General features: G+C 42.4%; 1 protein-coding gene across 1 annotated transcript in view; it reads left to right on the plus strand.

The window, feature by feature from the left end:
• Positions 1–19,355, plus strand: part of LOC139218355 (cubilin-like) — a 120,644-nt gene that overhangs the window by 24,481 nt on the left and 76,808 nt on the right. Inside the window, 14 exon segments of the mRNA XM_070849916.1 lie at positions 3,379–3,482; positions 3,794–3,818; positions 4,476–4,600; positions 4,950–5,142; positions 8,714–8,781; positions 9,964–10,198; positions 12,626–12,695; positions 12,697–12,802; positions 13,104–13,266; positions 15,553–15,617; positions 16,342–16,356; positions 16,471–16,636; positions 17,048–17,273; positions 17,412–17,542. Coding sequence (XP_070706017.1) covers positions 3,379–3,482; positions 3,794–3,818; positions 4,476–4,600; positions 4,950–5,142; positions 8,714–8,781; positions 9,964–10,198; positions 12,626–12,695; positions 12,697–12,802; positions 13,104–13,266; positions 15,553–15,617; positions 16,342–16,356; positions 16,471–16,636; positions 17,048–17,273; positions 17,412–17,542 — 1,692 coding nt within the window.

Raw genomic sequence — 19,355 nt, forward strand, 5'->3', positions numbered from 1 at the left:
AGATCCTGGAGAAAGTTGTAGCTAATCAGCTGTGTAATTTTCTAAACTCTAATAGTCTATTTGAGGATTTTCAGTCAGGTTTTAGAGCGAACCACAGCACTGGTGAAGGTTACAAACGACCTCCTTATGGCATCAGACAGAGGACTTCTCTCTGTCCTGGTCTTGTTAGACCTGAGTGCTGCTTTCGACACCATCGACCATCACATCCTGTTACAGAGACTGGAACAGTTCATTGGTATAAAAGGAACTGCATTAAGCTGGTTTAAGTCCTATTTATTAGATCGATTTCAGTTTGTACATATTAATAACGAATCCTCTGTCCACACTAAGGTTAGACATGGAGTTCCACAAGGCTCAGTGCTTGGACCAATACTCTTTATCTTATATATGCTTCCTCTTGGTAATATTATCAGGAAGCACTCCATTCATTTCCACTGTTATGCAGATGATACACAATTATATTTATCAATAAAGCCAGATGAACACAATCAGTTGGTTAAACTTCAAATCTGCCTTAAGGACATAAAGTCCTGAATGAGCAGCAACTTTCTGCTGCTAAATTCAGATAAAACTGAAGTTATTTTGCTCGGCCCCAGACACCTCAGAGACAGCTTTCCCACTACCTTAACTGCTCTGGACGGCATTAATCTGGCCTCCAGCTCCACTGTGAGGAATCTGGGAGTCTTATTTGATCAGGATTTGTCCTTTAACTCCCACATTAAACAGATTTCTAGAACTGTCTTTTTCCATCTACGTAATATTGCCAAAATCAGGCCCATCATATCCACTGATGATGCAGAAAAATTGGTCCATGCATTTGTCACTTCTAGGTTGGACTATTGTAACTCCTTACTATCAGGCTGCCCCAATAAGTCGTTAAAGACTCTCCAGTTGGTCCAGAACGCTGCTGCTCGTGTTCTGACGAGAACTAAAAGAAGAGACCACATTTCTCCTGTACTGGCTTCTCTTCATTGGCTTCCAGTAAAATCTAGAATAGAGTTTAAAATCCTTCTCCTCACCTACAAGGCTCTTAAGGGTCAGGCCCCATCATATCTTAAAGATCTTATAGTACCGTACTACCCCACTAGAGCACTGCGCTCCCAGAATGCAGGTCTACTGGTGGTTCCTAAAGTCTCCAAAAGTAGTTCAGGAGCCAGAGCTTTCAGCTATCAGGCTCCTCTCCTGTGGAATCTCCTTCCAGTTTGGGTTCGGGGGGCAGACACCCTCTCTACATTTAAGAGTAGACTAAAAACCTTCCTTTTTGACAAAGCATATATTTAAGGGCTGGATCAGGCCTTAGACCAGCCCCTAGTTATGCTGCTATAGGTTCAGACTGCCGGGGGACTCCTATGGTGCACTGAGCTCCTCTATTCTCTCTCTCCTCCTCTTCCTCTCCATCGTTATGTCTCATGTCAGCCAAATGTCTGCCTCTAACTTGCTATCTTCCCTGGAGCGTTTCTGTGCTTTCTCATCTCTCAGGTTCCTGTGGATCCTGGTCATGGCCCTGCTGATGTGGTTCTCTGGTTCCTGTGGGTCCTGGTCCCGGTCCCGCTGATGTGGTTCTCTGGTTCCTGTGGATCCTGGTCCTGGTTCTGCTGATGTGGTTCCCTGGTTCCTATGGATCCTGGTCCTGGCCCCGCTGATGTGGTTCTCCACCAGCCAATGGATGTGCGTCTGTCCAAGGCTACAGCCTGTCCGTCCTTGGGAGCTGGATCTCTCCTTCACTGTGGTGCTCCCGGAGGTTTCTCTTTTCCCACTGGGTTTTTTGAGTTTTTCCTTCCCGAAGAAGGAGGGTCATAAAGGGCAGGTGATGCCTCGGACTGATCCACTGGCCTCATCGACTGCTGGACTCTTTATTAGATTGTTTGTTCGCTTACACTTGTTTATTTCAGTGAACTTTGTAAAGCACTATGAGACACTCTGTTGTGATATTGGGCTATACAAATAAATTGAATTGAATTGGTAACCCAGAACCCTGCCACCTGGGCTAAGATACTCACATGGGTGGCATTTGCTTATAATTCTCAACCATCTGCCTCTACTGGGATTTCCCCTTTCCACTGTTTTTGGTTACCAACCACCACTGTTCCCAGACAATGAGAAGGAGGTGGTGGTCCCTTCTGCTCATGCCCTTATCCGCAGGTGCCGAAGGGTGTGGGCTGCTACCCGCCAGGTTCTTCAGCGCAGTCAGGCCCGGATGAAGAAGGCTGCAGACCGGCGCAGGAGAGCTGCTCCTGAGTACCGGTCTGGTCAGAGGGTCTGGCTGTCTTCAAAGGACTTACCCCTTCAGGTGCCCTCCAGGAAATTGGGTCTGTGGGCCCTTTTCCCATCTCCAAGGTCGTCAACCCAGCATCGGTCCGTCTCCGCCTGCCCCGCTCCCTAAGGGTCCATCCCACGTTTCACGTCAGCTGTATCAAGCCTGTGAAGGAAAGCTCCCTGGTCCCAGCATCCAAGCCTCCTCCACCACCTCGGATGGTTGAAGGGGGCCCAGTCTACTCAGTTAAGAAACTCTTGGCGGTCTGCAGGAGAGGAAGAGGCCGTCAGTATCTGGTCGACTGGGAGGGATATGGTCCAGAAGAGAGGTCCTGGATTCCCCCCTCTTTCATTGTGGACAAAACCCTCATTTTGGACTTTCATAGGGACCACCCTGAAGCTCCTGGGCCGTCAGGAGCCGTCCCTTGAGGGGGGGGGGGGTACTGTCATGATCCTGTATTTTGTCTAGTTCCATTTTTGTCTCGTCTCATGTTGTCTTGTCATTTCCTGTTTTATTTTGTAGTATCATGTGTTTCCTCGTTTCAGTTACAGTTACTTCCTTTCGTCTGATTGTCTGGCTCCTCCCTGATTGTTTCCACCTGTTCCCCATTACCCTGTGTATTTATTGTCTGCATCTCCCTCTGTCCTGTGCCAGTTCGTCATGTCCATTGTCTTGCCATTCTGCGCTATCTTGTCTTTGAAATCCCATTGTTGGAGTACCATTCTTGAGGTTTGGTCTTTTTCAGTTGTATACTTTGTTTCAAGCTCTGCCTTGCTCCTTTTGTTGTTCACTTTAAGATTAGTCTAGCTTTGTTTTTTCAGTTGTTACTTTGCACTCAACCCTGGCCAGACCTTTGTTTGTTTCCTGGGTGGCTGAGAAGAAAAAGTCTTCCAAAGAGCAAACTTTTGAGAAAGACAAGATGCTATTTGTTATTATAATCAATGATCAATTTACTTATCTAATTCATTTATTTTGAAAATGTTAAAATTGTAACATTACTCTTAACGGAGAACCTTTAAGTGAAGCCCATTCTGAGCTGTGATAAATTTAAAAAAAAAAAAAAAAAAAAATGTTGGTGACTGACACCTCGGAGTGACTGATTTTAAAGGTGACTGTTTGTGCAGGTTATGAGGGGGATGGAAGAACGTGCACCCAGACCAATATCTGCTCCACCAACAATGGAGGCTGTTACCCATTAGCTACTTGTTCCTCCAGCCCTCCAGCCCAGGTAAAGCAAACATGCATGATTCTCTTACTGTGCCTTCCATCGTGGATGAGCATAGGCAAAATCATTTGTGGTTAAGCTGATTAATAATGTGTTTTTTTTTTTTTTTTTTTTTTTTTTTTTTTTTTTTTTTTTTTTGGGCTGTGATTTTTTTTTTTTTTTTTTCTTTTCCTGAATTTAAATTTTGTGTTATTCTTCCCTTGTTCATTGTAAACATGAAAAATATTTGCAGAGGCAGCAATTCTATCACGACATCAGCGCTTTATGTCTAATTTAAAGTAGTAGTGAAATCCATACGTTGTCTTTGTGAGTAGGTGTTGATCGTCATAGTTACTAATGGTTTGGCATAATCAGTCAGTCAATCAGTCTTTATTTATATAGCGCCAACAAGCGTTATCTCAAGAAGCTTTACATAAAGAGCAGGTCTAGATCAAACTCTTTAATTAATTTGTCTTTCAACAGAGATATTTTCAAATAACTCTTGCCTTCACATTGTTCTACATTTTATCATGAAGCACAACTACAGTAAAGTCAAATGTTTACTCTAAATTTAGCACCACATGTGGGAGATGAGAAAAGCACAGAAAGGCTCTGGGGAAGATACCAAGTTAGTAACAGACATTAAGGAGACATGAAGCATCAGGATGGAGGAGAGAGGAGCCCAGTGCATTATGGGAGTCCCCCGGCAGTCTGAGCCTATAGCAGCATAACTAGGGGCTGGTCCAAGGCCTGAGCCAGCCCTGAACTATAGGCTTTATCACTAAGGAAGGTTTTTAGTCTACTCTTAAATGTAGAGAGGGTGTCTGCCCCCCCGAACCCAAACTGGAAGGAGGTTCCACAGGAGCAACAGCGTCCAGTTTTATCTCTACAGAAGATTCAGTACAGTGTGTTGAAAAGGCTTTTTCTTTTGGTGTGTGAGCAATTTAAGAGTGAAATGTGCAGTGCTGGACATGACCATGTATTCTTCTTTCCATTTGACCCTTCCACATTGACCAGACTCAAGCCTCCCTATATGTACCTGCCCGCCAGGCTACATAGGCAATGGTTATGGACCAACTGGCTGCACCCAGACCAGCAACATCTGTCAGACCAACAACCCCTGTGTCAATGGAAATTGTGTGGCAATTGTTTGCGACTGTGTGTTTGTATGCCTGTATGTATGGTGGGACGCTGTATGGCAATTATGACAAAGATAATGTCTCTAACTTTATCTGCAGTCACTTTAATGGATAAATCTGGTAATATTCTGTATTATTGTTTAGACTACAACAAATTGGTCCCACTATCAAGTATTGTGTACCAATCCAAAGCCCACTGTGATGTAAAAATGTTTTAGTAATTAGTCGCAGTTGGCGTAGTCTGACTCTGTCTTTCAGTGCTTGATAAATTCGACCTTGTTTTTGTGTTAATGATATTTTCAAGAACAAAAATTCCACAATCAAATGACTAAGTACACTAATGCCATCACAGGCTACCACCTCTGCTCCTGGTTATATCTGCAACTGCAACTCTGGCTGGCAAGGAGTAAACTGTGACCAGAATATAGATGAATGCTTGAGCAACCCCTGTCAGAATGGAGGAACCTGCAATGATGGCAATAATGGATTCATATGTACATGCACTGCGCAGTGGACTGGACCACTCTGCCAAACCCCACAGCAAGGTATTGAGATCATCAATCAATCAATCAATCTTTATTTATATAGCACCAGTTCATAACAGCGTTATCTCCAGACTCTTTCCATAAAGAGCAGGTCTAGACCAAACTCTTTAATTAGAGAGAGACCCAACGATTCAGGAATTCAACATTAAGGATTCAAGAATCCCCACATGAGCAGCATCAGATATTAGATTAGGACACAGTGGAGGAAGAACTCCCCTTTAACAGGAAGAAACCTGGAACAGAATCAGGCTCAGAGGGGGTGGCTTCTGTCAGGGTCCGTGTTGTTGGGTGGAGGTTAGAGAGGGAGAGAAAGACAGAGAGAGAGAGGGAGACAACACAAACAGCAACCAACATACTAACAATGACTATAGCACTAACAATAGGAGTGTGACTAATAAATTAGCATTGGCAATATGATAGTGTTGAAAGAAACATGACATGGCCGACGATCCCCAGCAGTGATTCGGTGAGATGAAGATGGGGAGGTGAAGAGAAGAAGTGGGAAGAAATTGCAAGGACAAAATGAGAATAGAATGGATGTGCAGAGACACAGAGAGGAGGAAGTTAAGGGACTGGGCTGGTTAACAGACTCTGGGGCCCGTGATAAGGAGCTTACAGGCACTCTATTGTTAAATATTTTATCATCACCCATATAATTATATAGTACAACCAGTAATCTATCATTCTAAATCTATGCTTATACACTGTTGCCCATAAAGTTGGAATAATTGTTCAATACCCCCAATTTTGTTAAAGCCTGAATACACAGTTTGCAAAGGTTAATTGTGGTTTAAGTTTCACTGTGATATGTTTGGAAGAGTTTGATCAATAAAGTTGAGAAGATGTGAACTTTATTTATCAAGAATAAATCACATTGTCACAATCATTTCATGAGAAGAGGTAAAAAAAACCCATTTTATTCCAACTTCATGGGCAACAGTGTATTAATTAGAATGATCTTTATTCATTTTTTTTGCTTTGGGCTTTGAGTTAGAAAAAGAGAGTTAGTAAAGAGTGGGCGTGGGGTGGGTATCTTCTTGATCGACCCGGACACGCCTCCTTTTTATGAGGAATTATTTAATTTGAGTACATATTAGTACATATAGATGAGCATTATAAATGTAATAATGTAATGTACTTATAATGTAATAAATGTAATATTATAAAAATAACTTCATTCAGGACCCAATATTCAACCTTGTGGAACTTCTGCTTGACAGTGGTAAATATACAGAATGATATGAAATACAGATCATGCTCTTTATGTAAAGCATCTTGAGATAATGCTGTTATGAAGTGGCACTATATAAATAAAGATTGATTGATTGATTTCCCAATATTACACACTGTTGTCTATTCAAGATTCAAAGCGTTTATTATCATGTGTACAGAAGAGGATAAAATATAAATATAAACTACTATTGCTATATAAACTGCTATTGCTAACATATAAATGAATTTACAAAAATATATTTACAAAATGTGCAACTTAACATGAAGTAAAGTGAATGTGCAGATAGAGGTAGTTGTTGACTCCTATTGGCTGTTAAGGAGCCTGATGGCAGAGGGAAAGAAGGAGTTTCTGAGTCTGGACGTCCTGCATTTCAGACTCCTGTACCTCCGGCCTGAGGGGAGGAGAGTGAACAGTCTGTGTTGGGGGTGGGTGGGGCCCTTGATGATGGAGGCAGCCCTCCGGTGGACTCTGCGTCTGTAGATGCTCTGCAGAGAGGGCAGGGGACTCGACAACGCAGCTGTAGAAGTTGGTGAGGATTTTTGACGACATGCCAAACCTCCTCAGCCTCCTCAGGAAATACAGCCGCTGCTGGGCCTTCTTCACCAGCTGTGTGGTGTTCAGTGTCCAGGTGAGGTCCTCGTTGATGTGGACCCCCAGATATTTGAAGGTGCTCACCCTCTCCACTTCCTGACCTCGAACGAGCAGTGGCTGATGAGGGCTCCTCTCCTTCCTCATGTCCACTATCATCAGATATCACACGCCAAAATGGCGCCGTGCTAGTGGCTGCCTGTCGCAGCAGCTCTGTTGTTTCCCTTTCTTTGTATGTGTGAACTGTATCCTGTATGTGTGAATCAGAACTGCTGATGACTTGAAATTTCCCCATTGTGGGATAAATAAAGGAATATCTATCTATCTATCTATCTATCTATCTATCTATCTATCTATCTATCTATCTATCTATCTATCTATCTATCTATCTATCTATCTATCTATCTCCTTAGTCTTGTCCGTGTTGAGGGTGAGGTTGTTGTCCTCACACCATGTCACCAGAGTGTCCACCTCCCTCCTGTAGGCTGCTTCGTCCCCACCGGTGATGCGTCCTATCACAGCGGTGTCGCCCGCAAACTTTAGGATGGTGTTGTCCTTGTGGGAGGCTACACAGTCATGGGTGAACAGGGTGTAGAGGATGGGGCTGAGGACACACCCCTGAGGTGTGCCGATGTTCATGATGATGCTGGCTGAAGTCCTGTTTCCTATCCTGACAGACTGAGGCCTGCCAGTCAGAAAGTGGCCAGGAGCCAGTCACAGAGGAGGGGGTGTAGTCCGAGTGAGAACAGTTTGTGGGTGAGCTTGTGGGGGATGACAGATTAGACAGATAGTCATAGACTTATTATCAAAACCAGTATCTCATAGCCTCTGTAGGGGTATAACATCTATCATCTACAACCAAGGTAACAGCAGCAATGTTACTATGCTTAGCTCTGAACCCAGACTAGTGTGGATTTAACAGTTTCTTGATTGAAATGATTTGACTCCAGGACTAATAATAAGGACACTTAGTTAGATCATTTTTATCACCATCGTTATGCAGTGGGGCTACATGTGCCGATTTTCAAACTCGATGAAAGACGCCAGTAGAGATAGAAAGATTAAAAAGGATTTGTTTACACTTTTATTTACTGATCTCCAAAGTTGAGATGGATTTGCAAAAGAGCTAGAGATTAATTATGTGTAATGGATTTTTCTTAAAGAGAATGTGTACTTTGTAACATTGTTGCTAATTCTGTGGAGAACCAGGGGCTTGTTCTGTCTTTAACTCTAAGCTTCTTTAACGGTGCTTTATCAATGATAGTGACAAATGAACATGAACAATATTTCAAAGCCAGGTGTTCATCTGGTATGATGTGTATTACTGAGCAATGTCGCTGAGAAAAGCCTGTTAATCAAACTAGAAAGTGCAATTCCTGGAGAAATTGCTGTGTGAATGCTGTCCGCTGCCGCCATACTGCACTGCTGCTGCCCTGCTGTTCTGCTCCCATCTGGTGGCTCAAATGTCACTAATGCGCTGCTGCTCATCAGCTGTCAGGTTGCCATGGTGACTGCATGCCGAGCCTGTCTGTTCTCAAATGCAGATTTCAGCTGTGTGACACACCTCTAAAAATCCAGGTTTTACTCAAAATGGTACATGTCACAGCCATAAAGTGCAGACCAGTGGAGAGAAGAGGGTCTGCTGAACACATACATGTAATTTGAGGTCTCTATCTTGTGAAATGAGAGCTCTGGAGCAGGTTAGAAAAGCCTTTGTCTCTCCCTCCCTTGTCCGCTTTTCCCTCTCAGTTAACATGGCAGTCAATGGGGCAGTCGGTCGGCAATCCCGTCGCTCCAAGGCTCGTAGCGGGAGTTGCGTACGTTTCTGTGTGTTCTGTCACATCACTACGTCTGCAAGGACTTTACCTACATTTCAGCATTCACACCAATAGTGAATGCTTTTAGCATTCACACCAATAATACACTTTTTTGTCACAGAAGAACATATGTTGTGCTTTCAGCATTCACACCAATGATTTTACATTTCTTTGATAACAATGCTGGGGCTCGATCTTTGTATTCTAGTATTTGTAACGCAGGCCAGAGGCTAACAAATGGAAAAACTCCTATCGAACAGAATCAAATGCATTAATGTTGCCTGAGAGGGACCCTTAAGATTGGGTCTGATAGGCTTATTAATCAGCTGTTACAGACTGAGATTGTCGCACATATCTTTTAGATTATTTGGATAATTGTTCAGCCAATTTAGGTTAAAATCTCCTAAAACCAGCATCTTTGTGTTGCTGTATTCAAGCAAGTCTACCAATTTCTGTAGTGCATTAGGGATAGCTGAGGGTGATCGCTATATACCCACCACATTATTGAATCATTACTAGAAAAAGTTGACTGTCAGTGTGGTATAGTGACAGCATTTAACATTGTAACAGATAATCACGTTTACAGCCAGGTCCTCTTCTAACTTTGTCTACTCTGTACAAGTTGTAGTTATGTAATAAAGCCCCAGAGTTTTCGATACTGTGTTTGTGTCAGGTTTCTTTCAGATATCAGTCTATGATTATTTTAAGTTGATTTAATTAAACTCATTACACAGACTTCTGGTATTTAAATGCATTAACTGTGCCTTCCTAAAGTCCTAACGTGTTTGAATTATTCTCAGAGTTGTCTGTAACTGGTCAGAATCGTGACTCCTTGATCATAAAATCACCTTTACTCACGTTTGACACCAAAACTTCTTTGAACAGAACTGTTCTCACCAATTACTCCAGTGGCCTCTCTCCACAGGGTGTAGGGTCTCTGGTAGCCTAGAAACAAGGGGTGGCTTAACTTCCCCACAGGCTGAAATCACCTCATTCTCCCCTGAGGTTGTTGAGACCAAGTCAATCACATCACACAAATGTTTGTGCTCTAAGTCCACAAGAACAAGCTACAAGAGGAAGAGAGCGATGAGGACTGTAGCATTAGTGGATAGTATTCCATGTAATATAGCAGACTGACAGAGATCTTTTGATCTCCTCTTTTCTGTGTTTTCTATTCTTTAGATTCTACACATCTCCCTCCCTTTCTTTCATCTGGAGAGCAGCACCAATTGCAACTATGACTTCCTTCAGATCCATGACGGGGACAGCGCCTCTGCTTACATGATTGGGAAATACTGCGGTCAAAATAACCCGCCGGACGTCTACAGCTCCCACAATTCCCTGTATTTCTGGTTTCGCTCCGACCACTCTGTGAGCGGTCGCGGCTTTACAGTTGTTTGGCAGTCTCAGGACCCAGGTAGGGGTGTTTCATGGTTTTTGGTTCAGTTGATGCTTAATCCTTAGAATTTATCACCAACACTTAAATTTGATCGAAGAAATGTAAGGTCATTAACTGTCTTGAGTTTTGAAATGATGCGCACGTCAACATACTTTATCAAATGTATTTAAATGACTTTTTGTGCCAAATTAACATTTATGTCCCACTCACATAACCAAATACAGTGTGCCCCACATACACATACATGCATAAATGTGTGTGTGTAAATACATTTATTATAGCAGGAATCGTTCACTCTTGTCTTTAACACTTTTGCTTTTGCTGTCAACATTTCAGATTTTCACCACACAATTATCATGGCCAATAGAAGTCATGATAATCATATTACTACTGTCGTGCTAAATAGTACCTTGCCTCACACGACGGCACAAAAATGTTGGTGTTTGCACCGTGTCTGGGGAAATTTGGCTATCAGAAATAACTGATTATCTAAGATAAATAATAATTATATTGATTAATGGGACTTAGTGTAAAGTCCACCTCGATTGGGACACCACCTCGATAAACAAGGAAAAAGATTTAACTGTTTCAGTCTCATAAAATACTAAACTATCAATTTGGTATTATGATTAATAATTAACTTAATAACTACCAAAATGACCACACTGACAGCTAGTTGAAGGATTTCACAGCATGTGTATTAACACATTTAATAAAACATAAAGAAGTCACACATATAAACAATCTAACTTTACTAGCTAACAAACTAAAGGAAGAGAGAGTGTGTGTGTGTGCGTGTATGTGTGTGTGGGTGAGAGAGAGAGAGAGAGAGAGACGGTGTGTACATGTGAACAGGCAAATGGTTATGACATGGAGGACTACAGAAGGTATTGACTCCCTACAAACTGGCCCCCAGACCCCCTGCTGTGTGGGTCAGAGGCAGACAAAGGAAAGCTAAGTGCTGTAGCTGTTAGCTTAGCTTTGTCTCTCAGTCAAGGCCTATTGTAACACTGTATGTGTGAGTGTGTAGATAAAGGTACCAGGTTAGAGGAGAGGATGGTTAGTCTGTAGACCCTGTGTCTGTGGGAGCAAACTAACATCAAATCTAAACTTTCTGGCTGCACAGTAAACTATAGCACATCACAATACTTAAACTCTGTGAACATTAAAGCAAATCAAAACCAATACAAGAAGAAGAAGGTCCTTCAGTCTGCTGCTTCTCAGCCTGTTGATGAACCAGGCTGGAAGAAGGTTCTGGTTCTTTGTGCTTGCTGTCCTGGTTGCAGGCTGGAGATTCTGGTCGCTCCTTTGTTCCTTGATAGGCAGCAGCTCTGTGCTAACTTGCTGGTGTGCTCCTGTTGTTCTGAAGATCAGCTGGCAGACTTTGGATCATACCTGCTGGTGCTGAGAAACTAGAAATTTAAATGTGTTGTATGTTGCCATTTTAATCTATCATTCATGAACATTTTGCATCAGCTGAGACATGACTCTAGGGTCCATACAGCTGATCAGGAAATATCAACTGTTTGCATTTGCTGCGCCCCTTTGGTGGCAGAATATCTCAAGACTGTAGAACAAAACTCAAGTATTACATTTCCACAATATTACTGATTCTGGTACAACAATAGAGATGTGATACTCATCACTCAGCTGCTCAGAGTTTCTTGTTTAAACAGAAATTATAGGCTAACTCGCAACTAAATTCTTGTGTCTTCCCCCTACAAGTTTTTTTTTCATCACTTGATGTAAAGCTGTTTCACATTTAAAGACTTCCAGCGACTCAAATGGCGGCTGTGGTTCAGTGGTAGAGTGGGTCATCCCTCAATCAGAAGGTCAGGGGTTTGATCCCCACCTCCTATGGGTCAACGTGTTGAAGTGTCCTTGTCACACTGAACCCCAACTTGCTCCTGAAGCAGCTTCAGTGTGTGAATGAGTATGAAAGAATAGTTTCCTCCAACTTAGATTCCTCCTGTATGAATGATGTGTGAATGGGTGAATGAGGATGTCATGTAAAGCGCTTTGAGTAATTGAAAGGAGAAATACAAATACAGACCATTTACCATAATCCTCCTCTTTTCATTGCACAGTTTTACTGTGTGCTATTTGCATGAATTGTTTGCTTTCATTACAGTAGTAGTACAGTAGTAGTACTTTGCTCAATCATTTCATAATGAGTATTAGTTGGCCATTAATTGTAAATAATGAGTGACAGATGTCAGTACAATGTACATATACAATATTATTAGAATTATTAACATTAGTTCTTTGGCTTTAACCACTGTGCAGTGAAAAAAGCAATGCAATGCTTCTACTACAACTACATGTGTAGTACTGCTACTATCAGTGTCCCTCTCCACATTTTTAGCAGGTAAGCTCACAAATGATTTTGAAAGACAAAGTGAAAATAATTGTTCACTCTTCCCTATAATCTCTCTCCCATCTTAGTGTGTGGAAGTGAACTAACCGCCCCCTATGGCAGCATTAACTCACCTGGTTACCCCGGAAACTACCCACCTAGACTGCTACTGGACAGTGAGAGTTCCAAATGCAAAGTTGATGAGCAAACCAGGCTCTACGGTCAGTCTGGAGCATCACCCTGACTGCAACTATGACTTCTTAGAAGTGAGAAACGCTGCTATGCATACCTGTGTTTTTCACCTTTGGAAGAAATAAATCAATAAAGAAATCACAGAGAACTCAAAGGTCAACTTTTACACCCACATTGTGTTTGTCTAGTAAAAACATGATTCATTTGTTGTTTTTAAAGCAAAGCTACATAAGGCATTTCAGTGTAAAGGTATGTTTCTGGAGTGAAATGATTGTTCAGTGCATGCCACTTGTGATACCACTCCACGTAACATGCCAGCAATGGAGTGCAACCTTACAACTTCTTCCTATTGTTTTGTGTGGTCAAATGTTATAGATCCGAGATGGTCTTCTGCCTGAGGACCCCATTCTGGGGAAGTACTGCAGTGCTGCATCACCTCCCCCCTTACAGACTACCGGTCCAGCTGCATGGCTCCACTTCCATTCAGACTTCAGTGTCTCTGATCGAGGCTTCCATATTACATACACGACATCACCAAGTAAGCAAATGTATACCAAGTAAGACAGTGTATGTATGCTTGGGTGTGGTCTACAGGTGGTCGGGGTGAACTGAAATTGAAATCAATAATGACGTTTGCAGAAACCTGAAGCATATGACAAACTGCCAAAACGAGGTGAGACGTGGCATCAAAACGTTCCTCAGTCTATTCAACCAGCACAAAACGGTCATATCTGCCAGTGATGAGACAGAAAACAAATGTGCATGGGGAGAGCACCTGTGGTTGACGCCTCCCTAGAGAAGTGGATTGATAAGCGATCACAAATAACGTAATAAATAGTGAAGCTGTCCACTTCCTTACTTTATATTAATGTAATAAATACACAAATGTAATCTACATGGTGAATAAAGAAAAAGCATAAAATAACTGAAAGCAGTTTCCACTGTATTTAAAGTAATATTACCCAACTTCATCAATTCAATTCAATTTATTTGTATAGCCCAATATCACAACAGAGTGTCTCATAGTGCTTTACAAAGTTCACTGAAATAAACAAGTGTAAGCGAACAAACAATCTAATAAAGAGTCCAGCAGTCGATGAGGCCAATGGATCAGTCCGGTGGAAAAACTCAAAAAACCCAGTGGGAAAAGAGAAACCTCCGGGAGCACCACAGTAAAGGAGAGATCCAGCTCCCAAGGACGGACAGGCTGTAGCCTTGGACAACGCACATCCATTGGCTGATGGAGAACCACATCAGCAGGACCAGGACCAGGACCAGGATCCACAGGAACCCGAGAACCACATCAGCAGAACCAGGACCAGGATCCACAGGAACCAGAGAACCACATCAGCAGGTCCAGGACCAGGATCCACAGGATCCACAGTAACCTGAGAGATGAGAAAGCACAGAAAGGCTCCGGGGAAGATAGCAAGTTAGAGGCAGACATTTGGCTGACATGAGACATAATGATGGAGAGGAAGAGGAGGATAGAGAATAGAGAGGAGCCCAGTGCATCATGGGAGTCCCCCGGCAGTCTGAGCCTATAGCAGCATAACTAAGCATATGAAAGCATATAGTTAAGGGCTGGCTCAGGCCTTAGACCAGCCCTTAACTATATGCTTTCAATCAATCAATCAATCAATCAATCTTTATTTATATAGCGCCAATTCATAACAGCGTTATCTCCAGACTCTTTCCATAAAGAGCAGGTCTAGACCAAACTCTTTAATTAAGAGAGAGACCCAACGATTCAGGAATTCAACATTAAGGATTCAAGAATCCCCACATGAGCAGCATCAGATATTATATTAGGAAACAGTGGAGGAAGAACTCCCCTTTAACAGGAAGAAACCTGGAACAGACCCAGGCTCCGAAGTGGGCGGCTTCTGTCAGGGTCCGTGTTGGGTGGAGGTTAGAGAAAGAGAGAAAACAAACAGCAACCAACATACTAACAGCAGCTACAGCACTAACAATAGGAGTGTGGCTAATAAATTAGCAATATGGCAGCACTCAAAAACATGACGAGTGGCCAATGATCTGCAGCAGTGATTCATGAAGCCAGAAGAACTAGGAGCACAGAAAGGCTCCGGGGAAGATACCAAGTTAGTAACAGGCATTAAAGAGACATGAAGCATCAGGATGGAGAGGAAGAGGAGGAGAGAGGAGCCCAGTGCATCATGGGAGTCCCCCGGCAGTCTGAGCCTATAGCAGCACAACTAGGGGCCGGCCCAAGGCCTGAGCCAGCCCTAAACTATAGGCTTTATCACTAAGGAAGGTTTTTAGTCTACTCTTAAATGTAGAGAGGGTGTCTGCCCCCCGAACCCAAACTGGAAGGAGGTTCCACAGGAGAGGAGCCTGATAGCTGAAAGCTCTGGCTCCATCACTACGTTAGAGGACTTTAGGAACCACCAGTAGGCCTGCATTCTGGGAGCGAAGTGCTCTAGTGGGGTAGTAAGGTACTTAGGAAAACGGTTCTTAAAAAAACATTTTAACAAACTCATTAATGTGATCAGAACATTACTGGCAATTAGTTTATGGAAGTAAGGTTTTCTGATGTCAACCTTACCAAATGTCATGTTATGCTGGAACATTCTTTATATCATTAATATTGATAACAATTAGTTGGCCATGAACATCAATAAAAAAATATATTGTCACTATGTATTGGAAGTGTAAAACCTACTAACTAGTTAAATTGACCTTTTTTTTCTTGCTCTCCGGTATCCGGTAACCCTATCCTCTGCCCCTTGTTTGTGTCAGTGGTCTTGCCATCAGCTCCTGAAAGAAATGCCTTCATGTTCTGGTAAAGTGTGTTGTATCTAAGGTGACCCTGGTTGTGGCGGTACCTTCACCAACAGTGAGGGCTCCTGCCGTTTTGACTTTGTTGAGGTAAATTAAATCATTCATAAAATCAAACTGTAATTGAAATATGAAATAAATTGAATATGACATTGACAGCCTGATAATTACGAGTTGCAATAGTCTAACCTGGAAGTGACAAATGCATGGACTAATTTTTCTGCATCATTCATAGACAAGATGGACTTGATTTTACGTGATGGAAAAAGACAGTCCTGGAAATATATTTCATGTGGAAGTTAAAGGACAAATCCGTATCAAAGGTAACTCCCAGATTCCTCACAGTGGAGCTTGAGGCCAGAGTAATGCCATTCAGAGCAGCTATTTTGTTAGAATATGTGTCTCTAAGGCCAAGCAGAAATGTGCTTGTCATCCAGGATATATATACAGTATATAGCCTCTATATATATATATATATATATATATATATATATATATATATATGGATGGATAAATACCAAAATGAAAAGTCCATCTCCCATGGCTCCTCAGACTCTTGGTGTTTTATTGCATTTATTCCATTACTGGAATAGAAACTTTTTCTGCACTACTTTCTGCCATTGAATCAGACTTACTTACGTACTTATTGGTTACTGAGCCTGTTTGTATGTGGGGTGTAGGCATTTCTGTTTCCCTCTCTTTCCCTGTATCCATCCTCTCCATTGGTCTCATTAGCCCCACAGTTTCCCAGCCTGCTAGTCCTTCCCTCATTGGTTCAGTTTGTATTTAGCTCCTGGTTTTCTCCTTTGTTCAGGTTTTTTCTCTTCAGGTATGTTCTGATTTGCCTGGATAAGGACATATAAAATCTGGGTGGCTAAACTGATAGAGTGAGAGGGGGACAGTGGATCAGTTATAATGATGCATATTTCATTCTTTCACCCAGGTCCGGGATGGCTCCACGTCTAGTTCTCCTCTGCTGGGGCCATTTTGTGGTGTTGAGATTCCCCCGAGGCTTCAGTCCACTCAGAGATCCATGTACATCCACTTCAGGACAGACTCCTCTGTTAGCAACCATGGCTTTGAAGCAGCCTATAGCTCTGCCTTGGAGGGTGAGCGCAGATCATTATTCATTAGCATTATTATCATCATCATTTCAGACATATGCAGTAGGTATGTAGTATGTAGACTAGTGTGCAGTCTTTGTTTATTACTGTAACCTCAAAGCGTGGCTCTCATGTTAGGTGGAAAAATTAAACTTATCTGTTACACAATACGTAAAATATTCAGCAGTTATGTAAAAACATTCATTATTTGTAGTAAATTGGCTGAAACATTAGAATCTACTGGTATAATGAAGTTCACCATGTACTTGTGCTTTTCAACTTAAAACTTTCAGAGACCATACCCGCTGCTTTTAACATGACAATCTCCAGAATGGAATTCAGTATTGTTTTATATGTGTGTCCTCTCAAGCCACTCTACTCTACAGTTGACCAGTTGTTTTTTTCTTCCTGTACCAGGCTGTGGTGATACCCTGACCAGTCCCTCAGGTACCATCACAAGCCCAGGTCACCCCACCAGCTACCCCCATGGTGCCAACTGCACCTGGTACATCAATGTTGCCCCAGGCAACCTGGTTCGGCTGTCATTTGACTCCTTCAACCTGGAGTACCACATTAACTGCGACTTTGATTACCTGGAAGTGTACGACAATGGCACTGTGCAGACTGGAACCAAGATTGGCAGGTGCAGGCTTTATATATGTGTGTCTTATGTATGTATGTATATACAGTATATATGTGTGTGTGTGTGTGTGTGTGTGTATGTGTGTAAATGTGTATCTATTGTCATGAGGAAAGACATTTGGGCTCTTTGTGTGTGCAGATACTGTGGTCGTTCCATGCCTCCGTCCATCACCAGTACTGACAGCGTACTGACCCTTCTGTTTGTGTCTGACTCAAGTTTGGTGTCAGAGGGATTCTCTGCCCGCTATGTTTCCATCAATGCCACCACAGGTACACAGAAAATGTCTGTTCTTCAGTTTTTACTGAATACATTTGAGACTACTGATAAGTTATCTTTGGACAACAACACTACAACTCAGAATCTCAGGTTGCACTACAAGATTTACCTCTGGAAAAAATCCCCTACTCATTCATGACACTGTGTGGGCACAGGGTATGCTGAAATTGAGCCTCTGGCAAAATTATGTCCTGAGTGCTGTGGGGGAACAAAAGTTGAACCTGACGGGTTTGATTTGGTCAATTTTCTATTCTAGTAAAGTTAACTCAAACAAGATGATTGAGTCCTTCACTATATGGAAAAGTGGCAGCGTGACATTATATGTGAGCTCTGCAGCTTTCTGTTACAGTACAGTCTCTGTCAAAGCTGCAGTTTTAGCCACAACATGCACAATAATATTGGAGCAAGCGCACTACAGCGTGTAACAGAACTTTTGATAGCAGCTATATATAGTTTGCCAAAACAATGTCGGACTCCGTAGTTTTCTCTGGTCCCCTGCCCAACCTGACCAGTGATGACATGTACAGCCGCATGTCATCATTTAACCGCTGGCTGTCGAGGTGGTGCCCAGCTAACAATGTGGGCTTCATAGACAATTGGCAGTCTTTCTGGGGAAAACCTGGTCTCATTAGAAGAGACGGCATCCATCCCACTTTGGACGGAGCTGCGCTCTTATCTAGAAATATGGCGAAGTTTATTAGTCCTAAAACCTGACAATCCAGAGTCGAGACCAGGAGGCAGAGCTGCAGTCTTACACACTTCTCTGCTCCTCCATTAGTACAGTCACCCACCCAACATCCTATAGAGACTGTGTCTGTCCCCCGACCACTCAGATCATTTAGATCTATTAAGTCCAACAGGAGAGGAGTTCAGCATAAACATTTAATCAGAGTTAATACCACCATTGATACTATGAAGCAGGACAGGAGAGTGAAATGTGGACTTTTAAACATCAGATCTCTGCCATCCAAAGCTGTTTTAGTAAACGATCTGATATCTGACCATCATATTGATTTATTGTGTCTGACTGAAACCTGGCTACGTCCTGAGGAGTATGTTAGCCTTAATGAGGCCACTCCTCCCAGTCATACTAATACTCATATTCCCAGAGATTCTGGACGTGGAGGTGGAGTTGCAGCAATCTTTAACTCTAGTTTAATAGTCCAACCTAGACCCAAACTTAATTATAACTCCTTTGAAAGTCTTACTCTTAGTTTTTCACACCCAACCTGGAAAACTCTAAAACCAGTGTTGGTTGTCACAGTGTACCGCCCTCCTGGTCCGTACTCTGAATTCTTAACTGAGTTTTCAGAGTTTTTATCAGACTTAGTCCTTAGTGTGGACAAAGTGATTATAGTAGGTGACTTTAATATTCATGTGGACAATGATAATGATAGTCTTAGCACTGCCTTTGTCTCACTACTGGACTCAATTGGCTTCTCCCAGAGTGTAAATGAACCAACTCACTGTTTTAACCACACTCTTGACCTTGTTTTGGCTTATGGTGTTGAAACTGAACAGTTAACAGTCTTTCCACATAACTCTATTTTATCAGACCATTACCTGATAACATTTGATTTCTTGCTACAGGACTATGCTCTATATGACAGAGAGGTCCTCACTAGATCCTTATCTGATAGTGCTGTTGCCAAATTTAAGGAGGTGATTCCTTCAGTATTTCAGCCAGTGTGTCCCTGTGCTGTGGATGACCCCCATGCTAATCTTAGCCCCTCCCAAATTGATTATCTGGTCGATAGTGCTGCAGGTTCACTGCGAATGGCACTAGACTCTATTGCCCCTCTAAAA

This window comes from Pempheris klunzingeri, chromosome 18, assembly GCF_042242105.1.
Source record: "Pempheris klunzingeri isolate RE-2024b chromosome 18, fPemKlu1.hap1, whole genome shotgun sequence".
Taxonomy (NCBI): domain Eukaryota; kingdom Metazoa; phylum Chordata; class Actinopteri; order Acropomatiformes; family Pempheridae; genus Pempheris; species Pempheris klunzingeri.